At 34.7% G+C, this 27961-nt stretch overlaps 4 protein-coding genes and 1 long non-coding RNA gene across 5 annotated transcripts; 4 read left to right on the top strand and 1 right to left on the bottom strand.

Moving 5' to 3' along the window:
• The first annotated feature begins 3581 nt into the window (after positions 1–3581).
• LOC135121906 (uncharacterized) lies at positions 3582–6232 on the top strand. Its single transcript, XR_010279156.1, has 3 exons — positions 3582–4274; positions 5607–5795; positions 6178–6232. It is a non-coding gene; the product is annotated as an uncharacterized LOC135121906 (long non-coding RNA).
• Positions 6233–9428: 3196 nt separating this feature from the next.
• Positions 9429–11533, top strand: LOC135121914 (nurim-like). Its single transcript, XM_064046194.1, has 6 exons — positions 9429–9486; positions 10204–10299; positions 10363–10529; positions 10978–11133; positions 11195–11406; positions 11456–11533. The coding sequence occupies exons 1-6, from the start codon at positions 9429–9431 to the stop codon at positions 11502–11504; spliced, it is 738 nt and encodes a 245-aa protein (XP_063902264.1). The 3' UTR covers positions 11505–11533.
• Positions 11534–11766: 233 nt separating this feature from the next.
• Positions 11767–13092, bottom strand: LOC135121907 (F-box only protein 8-like). Its single transcript, XM_064046190.1, has 8 exons — positions 13016–13092; positions 12847–12958; positions 12713–12784; positions 12568–12630; positions 12374–12492; positions 12259–12327; positions 12088–12197; positions 11767–12025 (listed from the first exon to the last, which is right to left on the bottom strand). The coding sequence occupies exons 1-8, from the start codon at positions 13069–13071 to the stop codon at positions 11805–11807; spliced, it is 822 nt and encodes a 273-aa protein (XP_063902260.1). The 5' UTR covers positions 13072–13092; the 3' UTR covers positions 11767–11804.
• Positions 13093–21866: 8774 nt separating this feature from the next.
• On the top strand, positions 21867–22871 carry LOC135121911 (probable serine--tRNA ligase, cytoplasmic). The gene is made up of 4 exons (XM_064046193.1): positions 21867–22002; positions 22490–22635; positions 22687–22764; positions 22821–22871. Exons 1-4 carry the CDS (start codon positions 21867–21869, stop codon positions 22869–22871), a joined length of 411 nt encoding a protein of 136 aa, XP_063902263.1.
• Positions 21875–25316, top strand: LOC135121910 (serine--tRNA ligase, cytoplasmic-like). Its single transcript, XM_064046192.1, has 11 exons — positions 21875–22002; positions 22133–22276; positions 22490–22635; positions 22687–22759; positions 22821–23053; positions 23110–23216; positions 23278–23452; positions 23518–23710; positions 24901–25007; positions 25067–25157; positions 25213–25316. Exons 5-11 carry the CDS (start codon positions 23012–23014, stop codon positions 25314–25316), a joined length of 819 nt encoding a protein of 272 aa, XP_063902262.1. The 5' UTR covers positions 21875–22002; positions 22133–22276; positions 22490–22635; positions 22687–22759; positions 22821–23011.
• The last annotated feature ends 2645 nt before the right edge of the window (positions 25317–27961 follow it).

Here is a 27961-nt window from a genome sequence, read left to right as displayed (position 1 = left end):
ATTATAATATCTTATATTTCTAATATACATTTTACTTTATCATATAACAAATAGTTATTAAGTATACCTGTCAAAGATTTAATAAGTAAAAACAACACCTGTGAAATAAATAAACTAGCGCTTAAAACATGTCACGTGGGCGCTGATAAGGTGCTTCGTCTCATAGCTCGTGCATTAATAGGCTGTTAGTGTGCCAGACTGGCTGGTCATAAAAGGCAATGGCATTGCGTCGGACAGACGGCGTTCAATGGACCTGGTGGGAGGCCCTTTTAATGTGCTTCCTTTCGTATATTTTAAGGCGCTTTTGTCATCACGTGCAGCAACGTGTTTTGTCGCACTTGGAGTGCGGACGCTATTGCCTAGGAATTGGAGGTTCACGCAGTAATGTGTATACCATTAATGGTTGAATGCAAGACACAGGCAACCGCCTTTTTTTCATAATGAAAGCTCGTTCTTGTGGCATAGTAAAAATTAAAATGCCTTGGTCGCTGCCTTAACCTCCGCCACTGTATAGACTATGTGCTGCCGTTACGAATATGTGCGTTAACGATGACGCCCAGGTATTTTGCTTGAGAGAACTATGAGGATTTTTTTACCATCAACGGTTAAGGGCGCCACCGAGGAAACGCGTTTTTCTTCGCTAAGGAATGCTTTGCCCTTGGTCGCATTTATAGCAACTTACCCTTTAGAACACCAGAAGGCAAAAGGGTTAAGATAGCGGTACAGAAAATGGCATAGCAGGACGGGCAGCTCCGACGACGAATAAGGGCTATATTATCGGCGTATAGAGCAACACACGGGCGGGCACGTCGCGATGTAAATGCGCGGTATAATAAGTAAACCAAAAACGATAAATAAAAAGCAAGAAACGGGGGAGACCCCTTTATCCTTTGATTACCGTTAATCTTTCTTTTTTCCTTTTTTCTTTTAAGAATATTACTGGTCCTCTTAATAGGGTAATAGCGTACATATTAGCTTTAAGCTTGTGTTAAAGCAATCTCCTATATATGTATTTATTATAAATTACTCTACCCCTAGACTATATTATATATTTAGAGTCCACTGTGCGCCATCCTAGATTTTCGAGTTGAGCTGATCTGTCAGTAATCGATTGGCGTGTTGATTGAGCCGAAGGGGCGATAGCATTGCGTCGAAAAACGTTACCCAGAGTTTAATCTGGAGGTCTTTATGTTGGACCTCGCTTCGAACAAACCATAGCGCACCCGACTTAAGGCGTAACAGCATGTTTTGTCTCACTTGAAGCGAAGAGACTATTGCCGGCCAGGCAGTAGACGAATATGTCATGATCAGTCGAATGCACAACCAATACAACCATCGTTTGTTGTGCAGCGAGGGTTTACTTCAGACACAAAGTAAAGGGTAAAAATTTTGAACTGCCGTCTTGACCTGCGATATAGTTTACGTGCGGCCGCCACGAGAGCCCCAAGGTATTTCGCCTGAGGGCACCAAGGAATTACCTTATTTTTAAAGGTCACCAGCGGTAGTGGTGTAGTGTATCAAATTTGATAAAAATGTATATAAAAAAAAGTATTTAAAAGCAAGGAGTACTTTATTGACCAATTTCGTACTTTATTTACACCTTCACAAAAGGCCAAAATATGATTCCATACCAATAAGTTTAATTGAACCCGATAAAATTTTTTTACTTTGTTTATTTTTGTATCCAATTAATAAGACAGGTCAAATAAAAAATTTTTATGTGTTGATATATTTCTCTTTTCTTGTGTGTTTATTGGTGATTTCTCAGGTTTCTGATTGGATTAATTACGGATTATTTCCCTATGAAAACTTAGAGGGTTAGTGTTCTGTGTTTTTCTGTTTGGTGTTTGTATTTTTGTTTATTTATGTGTTTTATAGTTGCGTACTTTATACTTAATGTATTATACAATATGTTTTTGTAATCTATGTTTTTTTTTGGTTTTTCTATTTTTAATTGTGTTTATGTATCTTGTGTTTTTTAATTGTGTTTTAGATGTTGTGTATACTGTAATATTTAGTAATGCGCTTCTTTGTGACAAAAAGGGCTTTGCTTTGCTGATAATTAGTAATTTTCCGATATATACTTAACAAAAATAAACAAAGAATAACATTGCAAAATTTCAAATTTAACCCATCACTAAGTCATCCTTGTATTTATGTTTTAAATACTATTTCAATAAAGTAAATTTTGTAGATATAAATATAATTAGTTGGTGAAAGATTAATTTGTTGTAACTGCTATTACAGCAGGGCAGAGAGATAAAATTTCTGAGGGACTCTTGCTCTCAGTGATCGCAACGACGATAGTGTACCCTCCCACGCACACCCTGAAGTCGCGACCGTTAAATATGATTTCAACACCCCATAAAGATCGCGAGGGACGATAAAACAAGCGCAGCTGTTGCAGCATATTTTTTATGCTAAACTGGTCGAAGGCCTTCTCAGTGTCAAAGGTTGCCTTATTAAAGTTAAAAACGCGAGTAACCACCATATTTAGAAGGAAGGAAATCATGCGTTGCCTCAGGATTTTACATACTTGCTACACAAAGCGTTCTCAAGTCAATAATTGTATATTATAAGCAATCAAAAAGAAATTATATTTCAGGGGATATCATATGAAATATTATCTATTTTTTGTATATATTTTGTAATTTATTAATTTATTTGATGCCATGTATTCTACTCCACAAGATAATTTAGTTAGTGCGCTTAAAAATTATTTTTAGGTGCGATAAACTTGAGTCTTGATCTTCACATAAAAATTTATATATATTGATTTAAGTACCTAAGTACTTTTTACACTTTCTATTAACTAACGTAGTTATTTTCAGTCCTTGGAAACAAATGTATTAAAGCATTTATTAATATCTTAAGAAAAGGTGTCAACTTACTATCCTTGAAGAGGTTATCGTAATATTTGACTTATCAATTAAGGAAGAAGGTTCAAAGCAGTGCAAACCCCACTTAAATTTATGTTAAACTATTTTACATAACTATCAAAGTATAAGTAATTCTATACTACTGAACAAGAGTTGTGTGTGAGCTAACCAACTTAAGCTCTGTCCCCAGAAAAGAACCATGTTTATATTCTTCACGTGTCATTCAAAACGAAACCTATTTTCTCCTAGGTCTTATTGCTTCTTCTGCACTTGTATTTTGGGCTGAGAGAGTTTTCTTCTATTGTAAACTTATGAGGAATTTAGAGGCTAAATAGCTGAAGTTTTACTATTGAGATGAGATTCAAATTACAAGTGCGAAAAGGTGATAAAACGGTTCACTGTTGGCATGCCGTGGATCCTAATGTTTGTGATACAGTTGGTAAAGTCGCCGAAAATATTGCAACTTGCTATGGCTTATCTAGCGAAACTCTGGCTTTGTCAATGGAAGATTACTTGCTTCCAGATTTTCACTCAACTCTTCAATTACTTCGGGACAGTGACATCGTAATTGCCAGCGTTTGTCCTGGCACTTGTGAGCTTAATGATACTGAGCTTGATACTTTGGTTCATAGGACAACTGTAAATAGTATGAATTATCTGCCAGTTTCCTCGACAAAAAAATCAAAGATATTATTATGTGATAGTAATACTTTAAAATCTAATAAGAAGGAAAATTTAAAGAAAAAAAGTAAAAAGGAAAGTTTGAAGACGAATAAGAAAAGAAAGCACGAAACACCGGAAATTAAAAAGTCTAAAAAACGTTCTCAGAAGAATCTTTCTAGTCCTGGAAGGAAACGGAAAAAAAGTGATTTTACTTCTCCTCCTCAAGTTTTTTCTTTAAATAAACGTAATAAAGTTTTTGAGGATGATTCAGTTATAAAGTCGAGATCGATTAAAGAACACGAAAAAAATTTACTTAAAACTTTTAGACAAAAAGAAGCTACGAGACAACCTTTATCAACAAATTCGAAGCTTGAAAATTCCATTTTTAAACAACTTACAAAAAATCAAAGGAAAAAATTTAATCAAAAAAAAAAGCAGCAGTTGCAACAAGATTTAGAAATTGAAAAATTTATGAAAACAGAAATGGAAAGAAATAAATTCGTACAAGATACTGTGAAATTTTCAAACATTGTTTCGGAAGAAATAAATACATCGTATTGCTCTAAAGAGCTTCCAGAGAAGCCACTTTCAAATAATGAAGTGTTAAAGTTAAGTGCAGAGAAAGATGAACAAACTAATCAAAGTTTTATATACGTTTGTCCTCCAGTAAGTTATGAAAGTTATCCTAAATTTATTGGTTTTCCGAGGAAAGGTGAACGCATCGCCTTTAAAGTATGGCATTTTTGTCCTTTTTGTAACTACTATACAATTGTAAAACTATCTTTACACTACGACTTTTTTTTTTACTAAAATACGTAAGTTAATGCCTTATTTGAAAGTGTTTTGTTTAATAAGTTTTATAGATGTATATTCTGAATTACTTTTTTGTTTTTTTGAGCTTTTAGATTATATTAAAATAATTTTTGCGCTACTGTATTATTAAATGTGGTTCAGGATATCTACAATTACTAAATATACGCAAAGTGGGAATATTTTAGCCATTGTGGATCTGATTTGTAGCAATTACCTTTTTTATATTATAACAAATTTATATATATATAATATAAAACTTTATTTTTATATTCATTAACTTTAACTTTAAGGTTCTGTAACGGTCTTTTAAAACTACTGCTGATAATTTTGTTTTAATATTTTTAGTATACAAAAATAATATAGTTTAAGTTTTTTATATCATTTATATTGCTAAGTTTTTAAACTAAAATTTTGTCATCGATTACGTAAATTTTTTTTTTAACTTTAATAGATTAATATTTATAAGCTTTGAAATTTTATTGTAGTAAAGCTTCTTTTAAAAAACTAAGATTTTTTTTGTTATCAATTGCTTTCATTTATTGCTTTCATTTATTTCTAAAGATAATTTATTTTATATTTCTTAATATACTTATTGCCATAATCATATAAACTCAATAATATTTTACAGTTTGTATAAAGAAATTAATACAAATTTTATTAGACTTAATTATAGTGGAAAGTTTGAATTTAAATGATTATTTATTACTCGCCTCCTTGTGTTTTACTTTTATTCAAGGATCACATAAAAAAATTTTATTATAAGACACGTTAAAAGTTATAAATATTAATCAGGGTTAAACCAGTTTTTAAAAATTTTATAGTTAAATTTTTATTGGCATATATTTTTTGCCTTTTTTATTTTACTTTTTAAGGTAGATCTACAAATGATTTTTATTTAAAGACTTGCCAATAGTTATTTTCAAATTTAGAATTTAACCCAAATTAAAATAAATTTTATTTTAAAATTATCTTGTCTAACTCATATTTTACGGCAACATAATTATAAAGGATTTATAAGATTTTTTTATGAGGTTTGTAATTTCAAAGTTCTATTTTTATTATATTAGCGCGCAGCTGGGCACGAAGTAAATTTAATTATTCTTATTACATTTATGTGAATAACTAAATTTTTAATTAGCGTTTATTAAAAAAAAAAGAAATTCACACAAATTTATTATTTTTACTATTTATTAATTTTTAGTTATTACTTTTTAATTTAATAATTATTTATCGTTATGTATATTAAAACAGCTACTAGAACTCGCGCTGGATTATACTCCACAGCTGTCGACTTTCAAAGAGGGAACCGTAGAAGATTTTGATTCAACAAAAAAAAAAGTTTCAATAAGACTTGAAGAACATTCGATTAACAGAATTGATCGATCTGGAGGACGTTTTGAATTGGAAGATGAAGATGAAGATGAGGAAAATCTTGATCTGGTAAGGAGCATTTTACAATAATTTAAACAAACTAGTTTATTTTTAATATATACTTAAGCTTTATTCTTAATAATTTTGCTTTGTTTTTTAATATAAATAAATTTCTATTATACTAAAAATAAAAGTTAATAGCTTTATTGATGAGAATATATAAAGTATTATTATCCTTTAATAAGTCTACTAACTTTTACTTTATTATGTATAATGTATTCAAACATGAAACTTATATATACCTTTAATAAATAATAGTTTAAAAGTTTTTTATTTTAAAATTTAATAAGTTTCTAATACTTGTAAATTATAAAGTTAATAATACTTTTTGCTTATTTATTTAGTTTCAAATTTATTATATAGAAAAAGTTTTGTGATAATAATATTTTAGATTAAAATCGAATGGGATTCACTTCAAGATGTCCGAAAGTTATCATAACGTGAAATATTATTTAAATTATATTTTATCAATATTTTAAAGATTTTCTACAAACAAAGTTGGCTATGGTGAAAAGTTAGGAATTAACTTTTACAATTCGCTTATTATAATAAACTTTTTTATGAAATTACTGAGAAGGCTACTTTATATACTTTTTAAAAATGTATTAAGTCTCTTAAGATAAAAAAATGAAAAAAAAATATTACCCTCTGTGCATTTTGCATTGAAAACGTTGGGGTTGTGAGGCTCGGTGAGTAAAGACGGTCAACAGGCGGGTGCGTTTGAGGCCAGTTTGATTCCACAATTTTTGGAAATTCTTCAACTTTAACTAATAAATCAGTTTTACAATTCATAATTCTTTCGTGATGTATAAAACTTTTTACTTGATATTAATTTTAAATTAAGTTAACAAAAATTTTAAGACGTTTAGGAGTAAGAAAACTGCAGAGAAGTTTTTAATATAAACCCATTAGAAATGTGAGGGTAAAGCTTTCACTCCTGTTAAGTTTTGATTTAAATGTAGTGAAACCAAATCTTTTAAGTTCTTTAGATTGTTATTTCTTTATTCGTTGGGAAGATGCTCTTTTGTATCATTGACGCTTCACTTTTTTTGATATTTTCTTTGTCTTCTACAAATACTCGGTAATGGTTTTATTATTGACCATGCCCTACAAACAGATTCAGCGAGTAGTGTTTAAAGAACACACCCAATAAGAAAAGACAGACGCATCAAGAGAAGAAAGAAAAGAAAGAAAAAATAAAATATACATCTCTATTCATTTACTTTATTTTAATTTATAAATCAAAATCGGCATACTACAGCTAAATTTAGAGAACTTCCGGTTCCTTCTCGTTATACTCATTTATGAGACTCGCTATTACCACGTACACTACACGTTTTTGTACTCCCCTTTATAAGAAGCAGCGGCCTTCTATAATTTTTTAAACCCCTCTAAGGACAGAGGACAAAAAAAAGGAGGAGCGACCAAGTTTATTATTTTCATCTATTATATTAAAGTTCAGGATCTCAGTAAAACTGAGCGATGGGTAGTGCCTAAGTCAAGATTGGCAGTTGAGTAACAGCTCAAAAGGCGTTGGTTTTACTAAAAAGCAATAATTAAATTAAATCCTTGTTAACGCAGTTAGGCCCTACGCGTGGCTCAGTTGCATGCCATCTCAGAAACTAAAGCTTTTTTAAGCTGTTACTCGACTCTCAATCTCGACTTAAGAACTATCGTTAGATCAATTGCATTTAACCTGTCTGTGTAGAAAAGTTTAATCATTCCTAGTACACAGGTGTTACTCTCGAGGGACAGGTTCATGAGTCTACCTCGGGCTCTCGGAGTAAACATTTGGACAAAATTCAAGCATTGAGTTGCTCAAAAACGGCGTTCCGTTAATCCTAGCATATTTAATCGGGCTTAATTTAGCAGGAAAATAAAACGGCTTCTTAAGAGGCTTATAGACTGTATTCTCCCTTAAGGTGGAGTAGTAAAAAGCTTGCAAATTTAACTATTATGCGTAGTTTTAATTATTTTTTGCTGGACTTCATATTATTTTTATCTTTATATTTACAAATAAAGAGAGTACGAGTCTATTCTGGTTTCGTGTGTAAGTTCTTGAGCTCACTGATGGCTCGTATGCTTACTGAAAAGTTTAATAGAAGCAAGCGTAGCCTTTTTGAAAAAAGGGCATTTCTTTCAAGACCCAAAGAGTCGTGCAACTTGTCATTGAGCACATTGTAAGCTGTGCCGGTCATCAACCGCCTGAGCCTGTTTTTAACGGTTAATTCGTAAGTTTTTATACCCTAAGTCGAGAGTTTTCTCCGTAGCTCAGCGGTTAACTCAATCACTTTATGCTGATTTACATATTTAATGTATTAGTTTTCTCATGTTTAACGGAGTGCAACCGTCGACGACATGCCGTTTGTCTAAGCTACATAAGAGTTGGTCTAAGAAGGGACACGCATTCTCCAATTAAGGTAGTTTTTGCGCATGTATCTCGCTGGTCCACGTATTCGACGTGTGGTAAACCAAGAAAATCGATCAATGGTTATACTGTTTAAGTATTTGCCCTAAAAACTGAAGGGGATATGCAGTGTGCCTCTTTAAACCGAGAAGTGCACTGCTTCCCTCTGCATTTAATATTCCTTCCCCTTTTCCCCTCCATTATTGGCTAAGTAGTATTGAAGTTGTTGCCAAAGTAGTGAGACATTCCTCGGAAAAACGAAAGTTGGGATGTCTTTAGTAGAGGCCTTTTCGAAAAATTCAAGTAGGTCTTTTGGAAGCCCTACGAGTGTAACTACGAAGTCTTCTAGGGGGATTGTCGAACAATCTCGACAATTTTGCCCACTACTGAATATAAGCCAATAAAACAATATTCACTGAGATTTTGTGTAAGTGTTGCTTTCAGCACTGGCCCTACCTACTCTAGTGACCGAAGTATAATAAAGATTATGCAGGTCAAAAACTATATATAATTGTTGATTAATTTCACTAGCCCTGCGACGCTACTTAATGCAAGAAGCCCCACCAAGACGCGATAAAATAAAAAGATCTATCTAGCCGCGCAACCACTGGCTAACTTATATACGATTTACAACTTAGCCCTCACTAAATTATATGCACTTACTAACTACAAAAGTCACATAGATTTCGTGACGACACAACAGGGGCTGTTTTTATTATGTTGTGAGGTAGTTGCGCAATATTGCAGCTTTTCTAAACGGCAAACTGGTTAATCGCTTTAGTTGACATCAATTTAGCATCTTTTCAGCAATGCCTTAGGCCTTTGTGCCTTTCGTTGCGATAGCGAAGAGACCAAAACAAGGATTACATCAGCTGACCTCGACTAAAAATTCCGTCACCAACTGTCGAGGGGTTAGGCAATGTCTTATCTTCTTTTTGAAATAAAACTCGAGTTAAAAGCACGCAGTGTTAAATACCATGTATAGATGTCACGTGACTATAACGGGAGTCTAGCAGAATTAAATCCAGTGGTGTGAGAGGTTCCCAGTAGCTTAATCAAGTTGTCTTTCTCGAAAGATTGAAAGTAAAACTTCAATACCTTATGGATAGGTTTCAAGTTACAGCCCTTGCAAAAAAATTATTGTTGGTGGTAAACCATGAGGCTTAGAGAAAAGTATTTATAAGCTATACTAAACTTTTGGTGATCTGGTTACATTTTCTGTTGAATAGGTCATAATGGGTCTCAGCATCGAGTTGCTTATAAGCAATTTATTTCTTAAGTTTATTAAACTAAGTATTGTAGGGCCTAAAAATATCATAAAGTATTTTTTGTTTTATGATATACGACATTAGTGCAAAAGGACCTGCTTAATCGTTTAATACATAGCCTAGCTTTAAACTTATGCGATAGGGGTGCCTCAGCGATACATTTTCCAACTGTTTAAGTTAAAGTTAGTGACTTCGTAAAATAAACGTTTTAGCTTTACCGGCGGTAATAATTTAATGGCAAGACGCGCACCATGCTTTCAGGAGACAAATGTTTACGGCTATCTTTACTTTTTAAAATTTTTGTATCTATATTCTTATTGTTGGAAAATATTGTAGATAAAATAGTGGAATTCAATATTCATGACAATTTAAAATTTTGGAGTGTAAAATTGAGGCTACATTTTTACTTGCAAGTACTTCGCTGCAACATCGGGAATAGATCGAGCATTTTAGTAATACCATAAAATACATATTGTATATATGGAATAAATTCGCTCTTAGTAGAATTGCAGACTTGTAGTGATTAAGTTCAATTTATTGGGCCTCTAGAAACATTACTAAAAGAAGATTGCACGCAAATAGTAAATTGTAGAAAATTGCTGAATAAAAAGATGAAACTGCATTCTAAACCATCTACTGGATAAAGGTAGCGTGTCCTCGAGTTTTGGCAAACTGACTTAAAAAAAAAGGTAATGTTTTGGTGGTATGAATCGAGCATTGCAGTTCGCATATTCTTGTTTAGTTTATGCGATTTGCCTTTTATACTTTATAAAATTTCTCTCTGAATCTTATCAGGAAATCCTTACGCTTGACAACAAAGCTGAAAAAGCTAAGTCAGGTCTGTTCACTGCACCTACTTTTAAGTAATTCATTATTTTTCAACTTTTTATTTTGCCAGCAGCTTTTGCGTGGTACTTGACTTTACTGTGGGACTTTTTTTTGTTACTCTTCTTTATCATTCAACATTCGTATCTGGCCTCATTACACTTCAAATTTCGCTATGCTGCCTTGTTCCCGGAAACTACTTCTAGAAGTACTTACGCTCTGTGTACAGTTCTTCACTTATGGGCAAGTTTATTTCAATAATTATTTACCTTAATATTACGCATCCTGCTTACTTTATTTAACTAAGTAATCTACTAGTTTAAGGTTTTAAATTCTTTAAGGAAGTTTTATTATTCTTATTAGTATTATTTATATCAAAACGCACAGTAAACTGAGAGTAAGTATTCTGTTTCTCGATTGTTTCCTTGTGTCCTCTTATCTTATTTACTAACTTAAAAAAAAATTATATTTATTAAAATATTTTATAAAAACTCTTTAATAGCATGTAAGAAGTTAACAGAGATTGTTGCAGGATCTTACAGCTTTATAGTTCGTTAAACTCGACCTTCTTTGTACTTATACCAAAAAAAGTACCGTTAGCTTTTCTAACAGCCATTCTTTGAAGTCTGTGCTCACATTTTAAATCTAGTTATATATACTAAATTCTGTTAACTATTTTATAATATTTTAGGTGATAAGAGCGGCGTGGCTACCGACATATGAGCTGCAGCTATGGAGGTTTACGACCTCAAAAACTTTATTTTGTGCAATTTTTTTTACCACAATACTACTGCTCATATGGAAAACTTTAAATTTTGATCACTTCGAGCTACTAGGACTTAGCCAAGTAGTTTTTCATTGAAAAAAATAACTTTTTTTAACTAAGAAACCTTTTTTTTTTTCAAAAGACTTACACTGCACTGCGAGGTCTACAAGAGAGAGGCATACGCCAAAAGCCTGGAATGCAGAGAACTTTGGAGCGGATGAGGCATCCAGTGCTAATATCCGCTGCATTGCTGTGCTTCACCGTCCCTACTTTGCGCTACGACAGATTTCTATGCGGTGTAGTTCTTATTACTTATATGCTTGTGCGTAACAAGGTGGACTATCTGGATACTCGGTATGCTCTTTTTGCAACTATAGAATTGTTAGCTAAAATCTTTGCATAGACATACTAAACGGGAAATAAAAGCTCTTTGGGAAGATCTTATTAAGTAAGTAAAAGCAGAATCGGCCACAGCAAGACTCTTGAATAAATAGGGATCTTTAAAAATATGCATAACAAATTTATTGTATTACAAGTTTATAAGAATATAATTGTCGCAGCCCAATGTTTACCACGCACACGTAAATTTAACAATTTTATTAATTTCATCAATTCACAGTAAATTAATAATTTTCAGTCCAAAATGTTTTATGTGCATGTCAATTTGTCACATTTATACAGCAAAAGTAACACATCTATTACTTTTATCAAATTCTTAAAGAAAATAAGTTAATTTCCAATCCAAAATATTACTACGCGCACGTTAATATATCACAGTTATACTTTGTAAACATTCTACTATTCATGTAAGTGTCATCGTAGACACCAACCAGATAATCTTTGTCCTTAATAGTTGGATCAATCGAGCGAAGGATCTTAATAAATTCACGTTTGCTCATATTATTGCGAATCTTGGGACACTCGAGATCAACTCTTAACATTAACGTGGTGATGGCCAAAAGATAAGTAGTATCTGTTTTATTTCATTTAAAGAAATTAAAAATGATTTTAAATAAATGCGCGCCGCGGGAGGACCTTTAGAAAAAGGTGGTTTTCTGCATTCATGATATCTATAAGCAAAGGCCCGAATAAAACTTCTTATTATTTGACCAGAATTTGGAATTGAAACTAAGCTGAGAAATATTCTGACGTATATATAAATCCTACCGGATCTGATTAGATATATAAGCCTGAGAATAATATAACCTCAAAGCCTGGCTGATGTAAGGAAATTTAAAATCATATAATTGGATCCATTCCAGTAAAATATCTTCTCTATTTGCAATTAGTTTGAATTTGCAATAATAATTTAGTAAAGTACCTGTGAGCCAGGTATACCCCCAGCTGGTCCCGGCTAAGCTGTTTACAGTTTTTAATAAACATAGCTACTGTGGTAGGATTGTCTTCTATTATCCCAATCTGCTTAAATTTTTGTATTCCCTAAAAAAAGACATTATTTAACTTTTTTTTTTTTTGGCACAAAAGTTATCAACATTTCAGAGTTTTTTTACTAACCAAGCACGGATCAACATTAAATAAGTTGGCGGCGTCATCAAGGGCTAAGTACATGTCCCTGAACTGCCGTGTATAAAAATTGGAAAAAAAAATTTAGAAGTAGGTAAGCTTTTTTATGCTATAATAATAAATTAATTCGATCTACCGTGATAAATTCGGGTAATGGTTTAGCAAGCTCGGTAAGACCAAATTCTTTTTGGCATAAATCTCTCCATAACTATTTATTAAAAAAATGGGTGTATATATGGCCCAAAAACATTATTTAACAATTGTATTTACCAAATTATTATTGATAAATAGCTCCAAGCTTTTACTTGTAAACGAAAGTATCATAAGATCAGTAGCATTTAGATAGCTGAAAATTTTTCGACGCACTAAAGCTGGCAGTGACCTTTATTAAAGCAAAAAAACTTTTTACATATACCTTAAATTGTTAAAAAAAATTAACCGAAAAAATAGTTTATTGGAATCCTTCCGATCAAACTTACTAAGTCGAACACCCATATTAAAAGGCGATACGATCTGAATATCATAGAGTTTCAATAAAAGGATTATTTTTAAAATATAAGTTCCTTAAAAAATCTCATATTAAGAAATTGCTCTATAGTTAATGAGGTTCTGTATTTAAACTCACAACTAGGATAGCTAGAAAACACCTTTAAAATACCTGTTACCTCGAGCGATAAAACTTTAAACAAGTTCTTGTTAGTAGATTTGATTGGTTAATTTTATATTTTTTAATGCAGGAAGTTTACCTCAATAACAGTTGATTGGTTAATTTCAAATTTTTATATAATAAGAAACCCTATACGTAAATCGAAGAACTATTGTTTAAGTACCTAAAAAGATGGGACATGGTGGTTACTATTAAATAATAATCTTTAATATTACGTACATCAATACAACGTATTTTGTGTGTTTATTATTAATAAAATTAAAAGTTTTCAAGTGTATAAAGCTAGAGTTATAATTTTTTAATTTGCTTTTTATTAGAAGTGGTAAAATTCTAAAATTCCAATGGGGGTCCTCTTTCTTAGTCAGTTCGTATAATTTAAAGAATCTCTAGGGCCGTCATAAACTTTACTTTATAATTATTGCAGCGTCGCGTATGAGCCGTTGACATTTAAATTACTCATTTAACTCCTCAAAATTGTTAGATATAATATTCAAATTTAACATTATTTTAAAACTAATAACAGAAAATATAAAAAATTAAGACAAAAGTAAAATATAACTAGCTAAGGTTTTTGCTTAATACTTAAATTTATATTTAATATATAAAACTTGGGAGCCTCGCGATAGTCTAGTTCCCTCTTCCTTAAAGTAAGGACTCATTACAACGATTCCTGGTTCACGTCTTAAAGTGCCGAAAAAAATCGGCCCTTTAGTAAAAAGCGAAGTTACAGCTTCCATGCAGTATATTAGTTGACCTGCTAGAACTTTGTGAAGGAGTATAGCGAAAGGTGTTATCTACATCTTAGCTACCAGTGTCCTACTATGGACATTTATTCTACTAGTTGTTATGCTAGTCGTTAATTCAACAGAAAACCACTTGGGCGCTTTAACGATTTTATTTGAATTCTACCACTCATTAACTAGGAACAAAGGCTAACAGACACCTAAAATCGGTGCAAATATTGCTATTAACTATGCCACTCGTTAGCTACAACCAGGATGACCTAAGCCTTCGTACGCGACTAGTTATAGAAGTCAATTGTATTCTATCAACTTAGCCAGTGTCCCCAATTTAAAGTTAGTTCATTTAATTCAATGGATTTACAAGACCAAGATATAAGTCAGCATTGTAAGCTAACGACCGGATTTACCATTTTTAGGAGGACCCTTTCAAACCACGCGGACTAGCATCGATCAAGATGGTCCAAATATCACTTCAAATTCTTCTCGGTAAACATCCAACCTGATCACTATTTTCTCTAGCATGCAACCATTTCACGACGGACTGTGTGGGATTTATCTTGGAAGTGAGATAAATACCAAAGCCTACTTGTTGGTTTCAGCTCAATTTAAAGGAAGCAGTTTGTCATATAGGGTTACTAATCATCACCCGGTTCGCTAGTGCTGACATTGAGCATTTAATCTATTCGAGGATGGCCGCCCGACCAGAACTACGTTCATCTTTATAAATACGAAACCAGTCTTCGAAGACGACCAGTCTGCTAACATTGTTAAAAAAGATCTGCTAGAGACGCGTTATTATCGCCTCAAGGAAGTTATCGAGCCTTCATTGTACAGACCTCTATTTAAGTCTTCCTATTAGCAAAAAAGTACTAAACATCTCCAAGACAGTAGAGTAGGGAGGTGAACTAGTCTTAGGAGGCTCTGAACAAGTAATGGATTTGGTAGTTCTGTATTAGTGTTTTCTTGTGAGTTTGCTCTTCCTCAGGAAGTTAGGGTTATCAAACTGCAAGTGCTGGCTTTCGATTTAGTGCTACGACTGAAAAAACTGTGGAGCGCACGGTTATATATATTTATACTGGTTAATAATACCAGTTACCTCTTGACAACACGATCGTACAACCAAGAAGAACTCAAGCGCGACTCGATACCAATATTAGATTAGAAAGTACGAATAAGTGGATTGAAGCTGAGGGGACTTTAGTGTTAGAAGTTCACTCTAACTAGGTGTTCTGCCTTCCATTGCTTGTTACCTTCTTGAGAGCGAGTTTAACTTTGGTACAGCAAGTCCTAAAGTATCTAGAATCGACACTAGCGGGAAAAATTACTCCTTATGGCTAGGCGATCCTCTCTTAAATCACGTCTGGGTTTTACGCATGTGCTGCATGTACTTTTTTATTTCACCTTAGTGCTAATGCATATGGTAAGGTTCTTGGCTAAGACTATTGACTAAAATCTTGGAAGCCTTCGTATGCATAAGTACAATCTTCATGCAACTAAGGGCTGTATCAAAATTTGTATAAAAAATGCTATATATGAAAAGTATATTAAAACCGGGATTAATTTTTCGACCGGTATTGGTCTGTATTTATACCCTTAAAAAAGGACGAAATATAATTCCATACCAAAAAGTTTAATTGAACCCGATAAAATTTTACTTTGTTTATTTTTGTATCCAATTAATAAGACAGGTCAAATAAAAATTTTTTATGTGCTGATATATTTCTCCTTTCTTGTGTTTTTATTGGTGATTTCTCAGGTTTCTGATTGGATTAATTACGGATTATTTCCCTATTAAAACTTAGAGGGTTAGTGTTCTGTGTTTTTCTGTTTGGTGTTTGTATTTTTGTTTATTTATGTGTTTTATAGTTGCGTACTTTATACTTAATGTATTATACAATATGATTTTGTAATCTATTTTTAATTTTATTTTTCTATTTGTAACTGTGTTTATGTATCTTGTGTTTTAATTGTGTTTGAGATGTTGTGAATACTGTGTTATTTTATTGAATTAGATTGCCATTATAAACCGCCAATATTAAAAGTTGCTGCTATACACAACCATAACATAGCTCGTAAGGGTCTAAGAGGAACTTTAACGTAATCCTAGGCGACAGCTAAATGCTTTTATATATTAATGAAAGAAACTAATTAACAATAAAGATTGTACTACGACTCAAGCTCTAAAAAGACTTAAGTTCTTAAGCAACCCTCGAACAACATTACATAAGCACACAATCTTGTTTCAGTGAATCACTTACTATTAACGTTAAGCTTACATTGTTGGGTATTTAAATCTTGAGACTTTTTTAATTTTACTGTAAATTGATATATATGTTTGTAAAGTACAGATATACGAACGTGACCAAGACGAAAGCGCAGTAAAAAATCAATGCGACTGCTTGTTTATTTTATTAGCCTATTTATAAATGACAGTCCCTGGTGCGTCAAAAGTCTTTGAATACTCGAGCTCTCAATCAGGAGTATCGCAGACTTATTACAAAGTAACTGTCTTTCGAAAAAATATTATTTTCTTGACAGTAACAAACAAAAACTAGCGCTAACGCGCTTCACGTGGGGGGCGATAACGTGCCCCGTACCGTGGCTCGTATATAAGCTCACTTACCAGCGGACGAAAAAAGTGTACTTAGCTAACCTGTCGTAAAGGACATTGGCTTTACGTTGAAAGACGTCGTACAAAGGATCCAGCTGGAGGTCCCGGGGAAGAGCTTCCTTTGGTACATACCCCGGCGCTTTTGTCATCATACGCAGGTTTTGTCGCCCTTGAAGTGCCGACTCCTTTGCAGTGGAGTCGTACGCCCGGGCAGCGGAAGCGTATCTCATTATTCGCAGAATGTAAGGCCTATACAATCGCCGTATGTTTCGCGGAGAAAGACTGCTCTTGCCGCATAGTAAAGGGAAAGCGCCCTAGTTGCTACCTTGACCTTCGCCACAAGAAAGTGTACGTACGGCTGCCAGAAAAGTTTGTTGTTGATGAGGACTCCCAAGTATTTCGCTTGAGAACACCACGGAATCTTCACGCCAACAAAGGGACGCGTTTCTAAGTAAATATAAGCGCTTTGCTCTTCATCGCATTGCAAAATACTTCCCAATTACGGCACCAGTCAGCAAGGGCGCCAAGATAGCGATGCAGATGCATGCATAGCAGTTGTGAGACTTAGACGTTGAGTAAATGGTCGTCGACCATCATTGCAGAGGGCTCTTCGTGTGTGTGGATTTGATGGCAGGGCACGTCGCTCATCTAAATTGGAAATAAAAGGGGCGAAGGAAGGGATCCCTGAGGGACCGCTGGTGACAGAGATCGCAGCGGTGACTATGTATTTCTCACGCGCACGCTGCAAACGCTGCCTTTTAAATATGACTTAGCACATTGCAAAGACTATGAGGAACGGATAACGAGCACAGTTTGTACACCAGGCCTTCGTGCCAACCTCAATCAAGTGCTTTTTCAACGTCAAGAAAGACAGCGCCTACTGCCCTCTTAAAGTTAAAAGCGCGAGCGGTCCATTCAATTAAGCGGAGGAGCTGCTGGGTCGTAGAGTGCCCTTGCCGAAATTCTAACTGAAATTCCGGCAAGGCATCCAGAGCGTCAACGACCTCTTTAAAACAGCACAGTGAAACGGTCTCACCCACTTTGTTGACAGCCGACAGGAGACTGAAGGGTTGGTGCTTATTAGTTGCTACTTACGGTTCAAGTGTATTTGGCAGCATCACAACGGGTTCCGTATTCGAACGGATCGGAAAGGAGCAAGGACTATCGCAACCTTCACTAAGAGGTACAGACAATGCATCTCTGATATTGACAATTTTTTCAGCATCTCATTAGTGATGCCATCGGGCCTGTCGCTTTTGTTTGAATAGCGCTTCGACAGTCGCTTGAACCTCGCTAACAATAACTAGCTCAGGTGATCATGGACATCGGAAAGAAGGAAGCACAGCTGTTAGAACGCATCATTGGCAGTTAGGTGAGCAGCTGGCGCGTTTGGGGCAGTAAGGAGATTAACGAAAAGTGGCTTTGTGCCCCCTATTTTTGTTCTTTTCACAAATTTTTAAAAGGAAGAAGGGCTGCTGTTGGTTCGGATATCTGGCGCATCTTGGCCCCCATTTATCGTTAAAATGGGATATTAGCTTCTTTCTTAAGCACCTGTGAAGCGATTAAATGCAAGTTTGTCTTCGGCATTCGGGGAAATACTTTATTATACGCTCTTTCACGAGTTGTCGTGGAAGTAGCGGGAGTCATGTTTAGTGTAACAAGGAAAAATACTAAACATCAGTATATAAAAACATTTAAACAACAGATACATAAACACAGTTACAAATAGAAAAATAAAATTAAAAATAGATTACAAAATCATATTGTATAATACATTAAGTATAAAGTACGCAACTATAAAACACATAAATAAACAAAAATACAAACACCAAACAGAAAAACACAACACTAACCCTCTAAGTTTTCTTTGGGAAATAATCCGTAATTAATCCAATCAGAAACCTGAGAAATCACCAATAAAAACACAAGAAAAGAGAAGTATATCAACACAAAAAATTTTTATTTGACCTGTCTTATTAATTGGATACAAAAATAAACAAAGTAAAATTTTATCGGGTTCAATTAAACTTATTGGTATGGAATCATATTTTGGCCTTTTGTAAGGGTATAAATACAGACCATTATCGGTCAAAAAATAATTTTCCCTTCCTTGTTTTCTTTTAATTCCTTGGCTTGTATCATGTATATATTTTATACGCTGCGTTATTTCACTTTAGTTATACACGTTATAGTGTATATATTTAATTAACTCTTACATTAATATATTTTTAACATAACATATTCTACAAAATTTTAATACAGTGCGCTTTCGAATAAGGGGACAGCATCATCCAGGAGGGCAGGGTCAGGCGGTGGTGACGAACATGGCGGGAGAGTAATTTAAAAAAAACAGAATATATATTAGTCCCAGTTGGGAAAAAATCGTAGGATAGTCTTCGGGTGTGTCCTTCTCGTCTTATGCGATAATAACTAGAATGTGATCGGAGGACAGCTTGTGGAGCGCTTCAGTAGCCGTTGTGACATATCTTTTAGTATGGCGACATCCCTTACGTCCATTGTGCCTGTAGTCTCCAAGTGTATTGGTTGCTGAGGGCCTAGTATGCACAGCTCGTGCTCATTAGCAGAGGCCTGGAGGATGTGACCATATGAATTATGGACTTGGCTGCTCCATTAAGGGTGCTTGTAACTGAGATCCCCGCTCTAGACTGCAGAAGAGTCACTCGCAAAGAAGGCCAAATCGGAGGGCGGTAGTGGCTTCCAAGGGGACCTGTAGACAGTGATCACAGATAGGGACCCCTGGTCGGCCATAGGTAGGGAACTTTCACGGCCTCGAGTCTTTGTAGAGCTGGGCAAAAATATCGAGCGATGTTGAATGCTCTGTTTTAACAAGACAGCTACGCCTCGCCGCGTGCATCGACCCTGTCTTGGCGATACGTAACAAAGTTGCACAGGTTTAATGCGGCCCTAGGAAGGAGGTGCGTCCCGTTGATGGCGCAAACGTCAATTCTTTCACGTTGTAACAGCTCCTGGAGCTCATGCTTTTAACTCTGAACCAGAATAATACTCGGATGTAGCGGCGCGTCTTCAGTTCAGAAACCGTTGCAAACAGATCCTAGTCCTTTCACAGTTTCAAGCATCCTAGGTAATTTCGTCGTTAAAATTGCTAACAACTGCCGTAATGTCGGTGGTTGTTGCTGTGGCTGATCAGGTTTCGCACTAGAAACGTGACCAGGGGCTTTAGAAACTAAGGGAACATTAGGCGTGTCTTGATGAGGTTCTGTCCTCAAATAGGGCGCGTAAGGGACCCCGGAATAAGGTTTTATTTGTAGTGAGCACCCGCGGATAGTAGTTACAGCCTTTGTGTACTTCATCACAAATCGCACATCTAGCAGGACTATCCCAAGCCTTCGGGCGTGGCGCTGTCCGACTCGGTAATTCTTTCGGAGTTCGTCCACCTAACCTGAAGGTGGCAACCGTTTTTAATTCCAAAGCTTTTGTTGATCACACCTCGATGTATGTACTAGAGCAATCGGTAAAGGTCGCTTCGTACCTTTTTCCCATTGACAGCGTCCTCGTGTGCATCCTTGCCACGCGATGGGGTGAGATGCCTTGCGTGCATAATATCCCTCGACGGTTTTGAAGTCGAGATCGCAATAGATTCTGCGAAGAACCAACTTTAAACACTTGTCCGCTGGTAGTTGGTAGGTAAAATGAGGTAGCGCTTCATCACGCATAAGCTTAGTTATAGCCTGATACTCGTCTGTTGTTGCGGGAAATATTTAATGCCTTGATATGTATCCTTTGACTTCGGAATGTTGTTAGCGCCATTGGCTAGCAGAAGTTTTGCAAAAAGATTTCGCTTCTGTTTTTGCAGAGGACCACAGGAGGGATATTATTTCGCCTAAGAGGAGATGCAGCCGCGGAAGGTGGCTCGGGATCGTTGGAGTATCTCGGGCATTGGGGAAGTATTGTCCATTTCTAACTCAAAGCTATCTTCGTGCTCTCTATGAGGCATATCTGTGTCTTCGTTACTATTTTTTAAAGTAGAGTTTTTAGTGATATTACTAATAATTTTATTAAGGTATGCTTCTTTATTTTAAATGAATAATCCTTATATACTAATACTGAAGCGATAAAACATTGCCTAAAATTTGCAATTTGCTTTTAAAAATTATGAACTGCATCTTTTTCTCCACAAAATCTTTCTGTAAGCCTAATACAATCACCAACTCAAATACTACTGCGACCAGGAATCTCACGGGCGGCTTAGAGGTCCAGTAGATTACTACACTCATCAAATGGCCATTTAGAAATTAGCACCGAAGAATTTAAGCTGTTTACACAACGATAGAGCATCTTTTGAGTATATAAACCTGTAGTTTAAGCAGAAGTTGTCCCTTATTAGAGGCAATCAGAAAGAGCTTTCGTGACCAATTCAGAACATATACAAAAAGCTTGGCGAACATAGCTAAGTGACGAGTACATTGCCTTCATCGGAGTGAAAAGTTTTGGTCGAAAGCCATGAAGGCAAGATCAGTTAATGAGTGATGTTTAAATAACACAAGAGTTCTATTTCTGGAACCGTCTTAACAGGCATTGAACAGTTTAAAACATGGCTAATTAACGGGTTTTGAACTATAATAACATGGCTGGAAAGGTATCAGTAATATTTACATATTCCAGCCGCTCGATTTGCAGAACTGGTGGCTGTGGTACTAAATAGCGTTATTTACTAGTATTATATATATTAACGGGCGGATACCGTAATGAAATAGTTCTTTCATTATGATTCACGTGAGTCAAGAACTATAGCTTTAAAAAAGGCCTAGTTACCCTTATTATAAAAAACACAGTCTCAATTAAAGATCATCTTTTGTAAAAGTCTACAATAACTATTTAGTAAAAAGATACTACTAAAAAAAAACAGTAAACACCATAGTATCGCATCTTTACATAGGGTACGGATTAAAAATGGCTCCTATTGACCTAATACATATTAAACAAATTAACAAAGTGGACAGACTAAAACACAAGAATAAAATTCACGAGTAACTTATATTAATATATATTTTCATTTTTACAAATTTTGAGAGTTATCATATCGGTATGATTTGCTTAAAGCTATGTCACATTCTTAAGTTATTACGCTATAAAGTTGTATAAGAAGTGTAGAACGTTTGTGCTACTTTTGCAAGCAAGCTCGGATTTACCATGTCATAATATCATTGTGCCTCGTTTTATGCAGCACGTGATAGTTGTGTTTAAATTTCATGTTCAAATTGTCTACAGTTTTTTTTCTTCTACATTAATGGTCCTTCATATTGACTTGTTTCGGGCTGAAAAAGGTTCAGACGTAAATATCATATATGAAAGTGAAAAGAAAAGATATTCTGAGAAAAAATGGGCGGATGAAGTTATAGAGTTCGACCGGGAGTGGAGGAAAGGTGCTATTAAACTTTAATTGTTCTTTAACTTTGATAAACTAGTTTTTGCAAAAGTATATCTAATCATTACTCAAATAATTTTTATTACCAATTTTTTAAAAAGTTAATATATATACTATTGCAATTAAAGCTGATTACCAGGAATCTGAACTAAGGAAGACGTTAAATATGGTTAATTCCAAGTGCATTAAAGCAAAAATGCTTGAACTTAAAAGTAAAAGCGTTGATTTATCAACTCTACCTCAGACTCTTCCAACGGAATTTTTGCTTGAAGGTTATTACAGTTTTTAGATTTTAGTTAGTGCTCTTCACTGATGTCTTTCAGTTTATCGATGCCGAATTTTATTTAAAAAAAATATATATTACTATTAATACCTTTAAGGTTACTTGAAATTTTTATACTTTAAGTTATTTACATAATTCGAGTACTTTAATAAATTTTTTTAACAATTTTTAAGGCCTCCTTTTTTAATTTGTTTTGTTATAGATTTGACTCGTGTTTCTCTTGATCAGTTGCAAAAACTTTCAGTACACCATTGTGTTGAGTTTAAAAAACTTCTGGAAAAGGCAATTGCAACTTCCAATGAACTAAAAATTAGTCTCGATGCGAAAAGGCAAGAAGCCTTAAGAAAGGTCATTTATTTAGTTTTAAAGTTGATTACTCAAACAAATTTTTCTTTATAGATTGGGAACATCGTTCATCATTCAGTTCCTGTGCACGATGACGAATCTTATAACGAAGTTATCCGGACTTTTGGTTCGGTTTTTAAATCTTTTATCAAAATTAATTTATTTCAAGTCTTATTTTTACCTTTCAGGGGATTGCACCGCAACAAAAAAGTATTCTCATCGCGATCTCATTGTTATGATCGACGGTGTAGATCTAGCTCGGGGGTCCGTCGTAGCGGGCAGTCGGGGTTACTATTTGAAAGGCATTTTAATATAATCTTAGCCACGTGTTCCTGCTGTTCTATTGGTTTTCCGCGCAGGGCCCGCCGTCCTGCTGGAAATGGCTATTCTTCATTATGGCTTGCGCTTCCTTTGCGACAAAGTAGGTGTTCCTCTAGCCCTATTGGTTCATATTGACATTTCACGTGGTTTTTGCAGAAGTACGTGCCCTTGTCTCCACCGCTTATGATGAATCAAGAGATCATGCAGGAAGTTGCTCAGCTTAGCCAGTTTGCTGAAGAGTTGTACCACGTGTCTGGTTCCGGGTTTGGACTTCCACGATAGTGCACTTTTCGATTCCGCTCATCTTTTTTGTTTTGGCCGCAGCGACGCGTACTTGATTGCGACTTCTGAGCAGCCAATAGCTGCGCTTCATCGAGGAGAAAGTTTTTCGGAAAAGGATCTGAAGGAGCCACTTCGGTATGTCGGCATCAGCAATTGTTTTCGCAAGGAGGCTGGCTCTCACGGAAGAGACACTGCCGGCATTTTTCGCGTGCATCAGGCATCGCTTATACGTTGCCTTATTTTTTATATTTTCTCACTTTGTTACTTTTATATATTGATTAGTTTCAGAAAATAGAACAGTTTGTAATAACTTCCCCCAAAGATGATCATTCCTGGACTGAAATGGAAAATATGATAAGCAACGCAGAAGAGTTTTTTCAAAGCTTGGAAATTCCTTACCGCGTGGTCAACATGGTCTCCGGCGAACTTAATCTTGCGGCAGCGAAGAAGTATGACCTCGAGGGCTGGTTTCCAGGTTTTGCAGGACTTTCTTATTTATTTTCTGTGATCTACAAATTGAGCTTTTTAATTTTTTATATACAAGAAAATTTTTTCACTGTTAACTCAGACAAACGAATATTATAATTTAGCTTTTTATCGTGAATTTTTATATAGAATTCTTTTCATTTTTATTTATCGCTCTATTTGAAAAAGTAGTAATGGGAAAATTTTAAAAAAAAATCTAAAATTTTTTTATAAAACTGGGTTGGTGCAAAAGTTGTTTAAATTTTATATATATTGATTGCGGTACCCTACTGATAAGAAGGTTGTATATATACAAGACTGCGGAGATTCGCTATTTTTGTTTTAGAATTCACTGGAAGATATTGTGGGGCAAGAGAGAAGCTTCGCTATATAAAGCTCTACGCTTCTTAATTAAGTTTGAAGGCGGTGGAATCCTATTCCTCTCTGAACGGATTCTTTTGAAATCATTTTAATTTTTAATTTCGAATGCAAAGGTTTAGATGAGCCGCTGGCAGGTCGTCCAAAGCGCCATAGTATTTTGTCTAACCCTTCAATGAACGATGGAGATTTTTCCTGCATTTAGACAATAGTGGTACGCCGCTTGAAAAATTTTAAAAAAGTGTAAAAATTGGATTATAGGGCTTCTCACCGACTTAATTAACTAGATCTTTTCATTTCATATCACTCAACTCTCCGCTAAATCAGTTATAGGACGTACACGGGATAATAATAAGAAATTACTTAACTTTGATATCAGCTTTGCAGCCTCATATTATTGTGAAACGCTTAAATTTAACACAAGCAACAGATTTTGGTATTATAAAAATATTGCGCACTTGTAAATAACTTCATATGAGAAATTATTGGGAGCGACACAGTTAACACGGACAGCTAATAAGAGATAATGTATAATCCTATAACATAAAAGACACGAGCACAAGAACGAGATATGAAAAATTTTTTATTGTGGCAAGGAATTATTGATAATAAGCAGTTGTAAGCAGTGTTCTGTAATATTATTTTCTCCAAAGTAATAATTATAAAGAGCTTTTGCATCAAGATAATACTATCATTTAACACTATAAAACATTGTCTTCGCTGTAGTTTTAAATAACAGCGTTTATTCTGACATTTTAGCGCAGTTAACTTTATGATCTTGAGCGGTTCAACGTTGCTATTTAATAATTTATTATAATTAAGGCTCCAGGGCTTATAGGGAATTGGTTTCCTGCTCAAACTGCACAGACTATCAAAGTAGACGGCTTCGGATTAAGTATTGCTCCTTGGCGCCTTCTCTTCGATTCGATGTTTGAGGCCTTTACTAAAGTTATTAGTTTTTTTAAAAAAGAAAACTGCTTGTTTTTAGAAGGCCGATCACGTTCACATGCTGAATAGCACACTTTGCGCTTCAACACGAACTATTTGTGCTATTTTGGAATGCCATCAGACTGAAACAGGTTCTTTTCTATACTAATAGTTATTAAACCGCGTATTTCTTCTTTTTTTATATAGGGATAAAGGTTCCCAAGGTTCTATATCCATTCCTGCCCTCTCAGTATCATGGGGAAATTGCTTTTGTAAAGCCGGCGCCTATTGATTTTGAAAATAAGGCTTAATTTTAATTTTAAATGCTTATTAAAAAAACTTGTTATTCTATATGCGTATTACTTAGCTTTTTTTTTAATTCGATAACTGCCACATGGTAATGGAGCACAGTCTTAAATTCTAACTACTTACTGTTTTGCTTGCGTAAACCAATTATACTTAATTGTTTACGATCAGGGCATTCCTTTTTGTATTAAAACTTTTTAGTGATTGAGTAACGGAAAAAGGTCATGTCATTATTCTAAAAAAAAAATTAAAAACGTGTTTTAGTAGTAGGGCTCCTGATTATTTTTTAAATGATCCACTAGAGTTTATTAGGGTCGATTTGGGAAGGCTTATGATCTTTAGTTCATGATTGCTTTTGTCAGTTATTGATTTTTAGTGTATGAATTCAATTATTGTACAAATCTTAAAATTAAGTTTACTTCAATAATAGCAAATTTAGATTACAAATATTCGTAAATAAAGTTAATATTATATTTAAGTTATAAAAAGCACGAGTTTGAAAAATTTTTTAAATTGTATAAACGGTTATTTATAAAACTAGAGAAACAAACTCTTTTAGCATGTAACCTATGGTGGAAGTACATATTATATTTAGGAAGTGTTGTACTAAGAGGCGATCATTTATATTGATATGTAACCCTTATTCAAAATTGTATCTACAGCGGACTTAATAAAGTATGAAGGTAGAGGTTTAAAATATAAGAATCCCCATCACGTTTAACGCAAACCACCGTTTTCTTCTTCCTATACAAATTGCTTTTATAATCGAGGGTCATTTCAAATTTTCTATTCTGAAAGCGGTATAGACTCTAGTTTGGCTTAAGGACCCAAATAATAGTGTGATATCAAAGGCGCAAGGCTTGCAAACTCTTCAGTTATAAAGTAGCGACTTGTCATCTAGTTCATCATTTGATTTTTCATAGTTTCAACTGGCCACGTAATCTTTTTAAGAAGTCTGGTGATTTATCAGTGTGCAAATGACGTTAGTTTAGAGCTTGGGTGGCCAACCCACGGCGCCCGTCATTCCGCCTCCTCTCCCATCCACCGCAGTGACATACACAGCAGTGGCTCGAGTGCGTAACCATTGTGTTGGTGCTGTATCTTGCATTTTGGCGCCAAATAAATAATCTCACTTTCCTTTTGAACCAACATTAACAAATACCTAGTAGTACACTTGTAGTTCCATTACGAGCCTAAATCAGCCGTCTACTTTAGCTAGGAAACGGAAGTACCAAGATGATAGTGCTCTTCGCGAATTTAACATCGAATGGAAGCACCCAGTTTTTACTCGTGAAAGGCGTTGGTTCTAAGTCCGTATGTCCCATGGTAGTGCTTATGTAGCCGTGCCAAAAAAATTTAATTTGGAGCAGTATTTCAATCAAATGCCTCGTTTTTAACAAAGTATCCCATAAATTCAGGGTGAGAGCAGAGTCCATAAGCAAAACAAAAAAAACTCTTTAATCAAAAATTTTCCGAGAAGGCTAGTATTCAGAAAGAAACTATGTTCAGTTTTTTTTTTATTACTTTCACTTGTTAGGAAAAAATTTTATTTTAAAGCCGAGGAAATAGTAAAACCATGTTTAAAAATACTAAAACCGTAGCTGATCCAAAAATTTTAAAAATTGTAGATGATGTTGCCCTTAAAAGAAATATACTGTTACGAGAAGAATCGCTATAAATGGCAGATGATGTTAGTAAACAAAAAAATACTTCCTCGTATGACCGCGTGCTCCGACTTTTCTCTTTGGACGAGAGCTGCGATGTAACTGACAGTGCACAATTGTGCATTATATGCGGTGTGTCAGCGAAAAATTCTATATCACAGGAAAACTTCTAGATACGCGGGGGCATATCCCTAGTGAAGATGTTCCGTGAAATTTAAGATAATCGTTAATAAACTAGGGGCCAACTGGATAGTTTTCGTACAGATGGAGCTCCGGCAGTGACCGGAATGTAAGGTTTTGTAGGATTGTGGGAAGAATTTTTAAAAAATAAAGTTTTTAAATACCACTGCATTATTCACCAAGAAGCTCTCTGTGCCACGGATATAAACTTGTTGTGTTCTTGATCCGGTGATATGATCCTTTAATCACATTCGAGCCAGGGCTCATGAAAAAGAATTCCGCCAATTTTTTCTCACAGATATACATTAAGATAAGAACAACGTTGATTTCCCCTACAGTGCACTGTTCGTTGGCTAGTTAATATGTTTTTAACTACTTTCAGCTTTTTTTTTATCCTTATAGACCAAAGCAATTGATATTATAACTTACTTAATGACCCTTGCAGTCCAATAGACTGCATCTTTAAAACTATAAACAAACAAAAAAAAAACACAATACGGGACTGAGTTCCTCATCTTTTATTAATACAAAAAATATTTGCATTTTTAAATCTGGTAGGGCCCCTAAATTATGTTGCCCGAAACAATAATAATGAGACTTGACGAGACTTTTAAGGAAACTTGTATTCACAGGCGCCAGTATCTGCCTATTCTGCGTGCTGAAAAGTAAAGCTCAACAAGGCTATTTCGAGGTTAAGCTCCATGTAAAGTTTTAAAGTTTAAGAAAGTTAGTTTCAGAAAATTTAGAAGAGAGTGCTCAACTCCCAGAGGAATGCTCATTTCTCAGAAATATAGATTGGTTGTGGG

The sequence above is a fragment of the Zophobas morio genome, unplaced genomic scaffold, assembly GCF_036711695.1.
Source record: "Zophobas morio isolate AGI-343-1 ecotype UQ-CSIRO unplaced genomic scaffold, CSIRO_AGI_Zmor_V1 ptg000789l, whole genome shotgun sequence".
In the NCBI taxonomy this organism is placed as follows: Eukaryota; Metazoa; Arthropoda; class Insecta; order Coleoptera; family Tenebrionidae; genus Zophobas; species Zophobas morio.
This window is presented reverse-complemented; position numbering and strand designations above follow the sequence as displayed.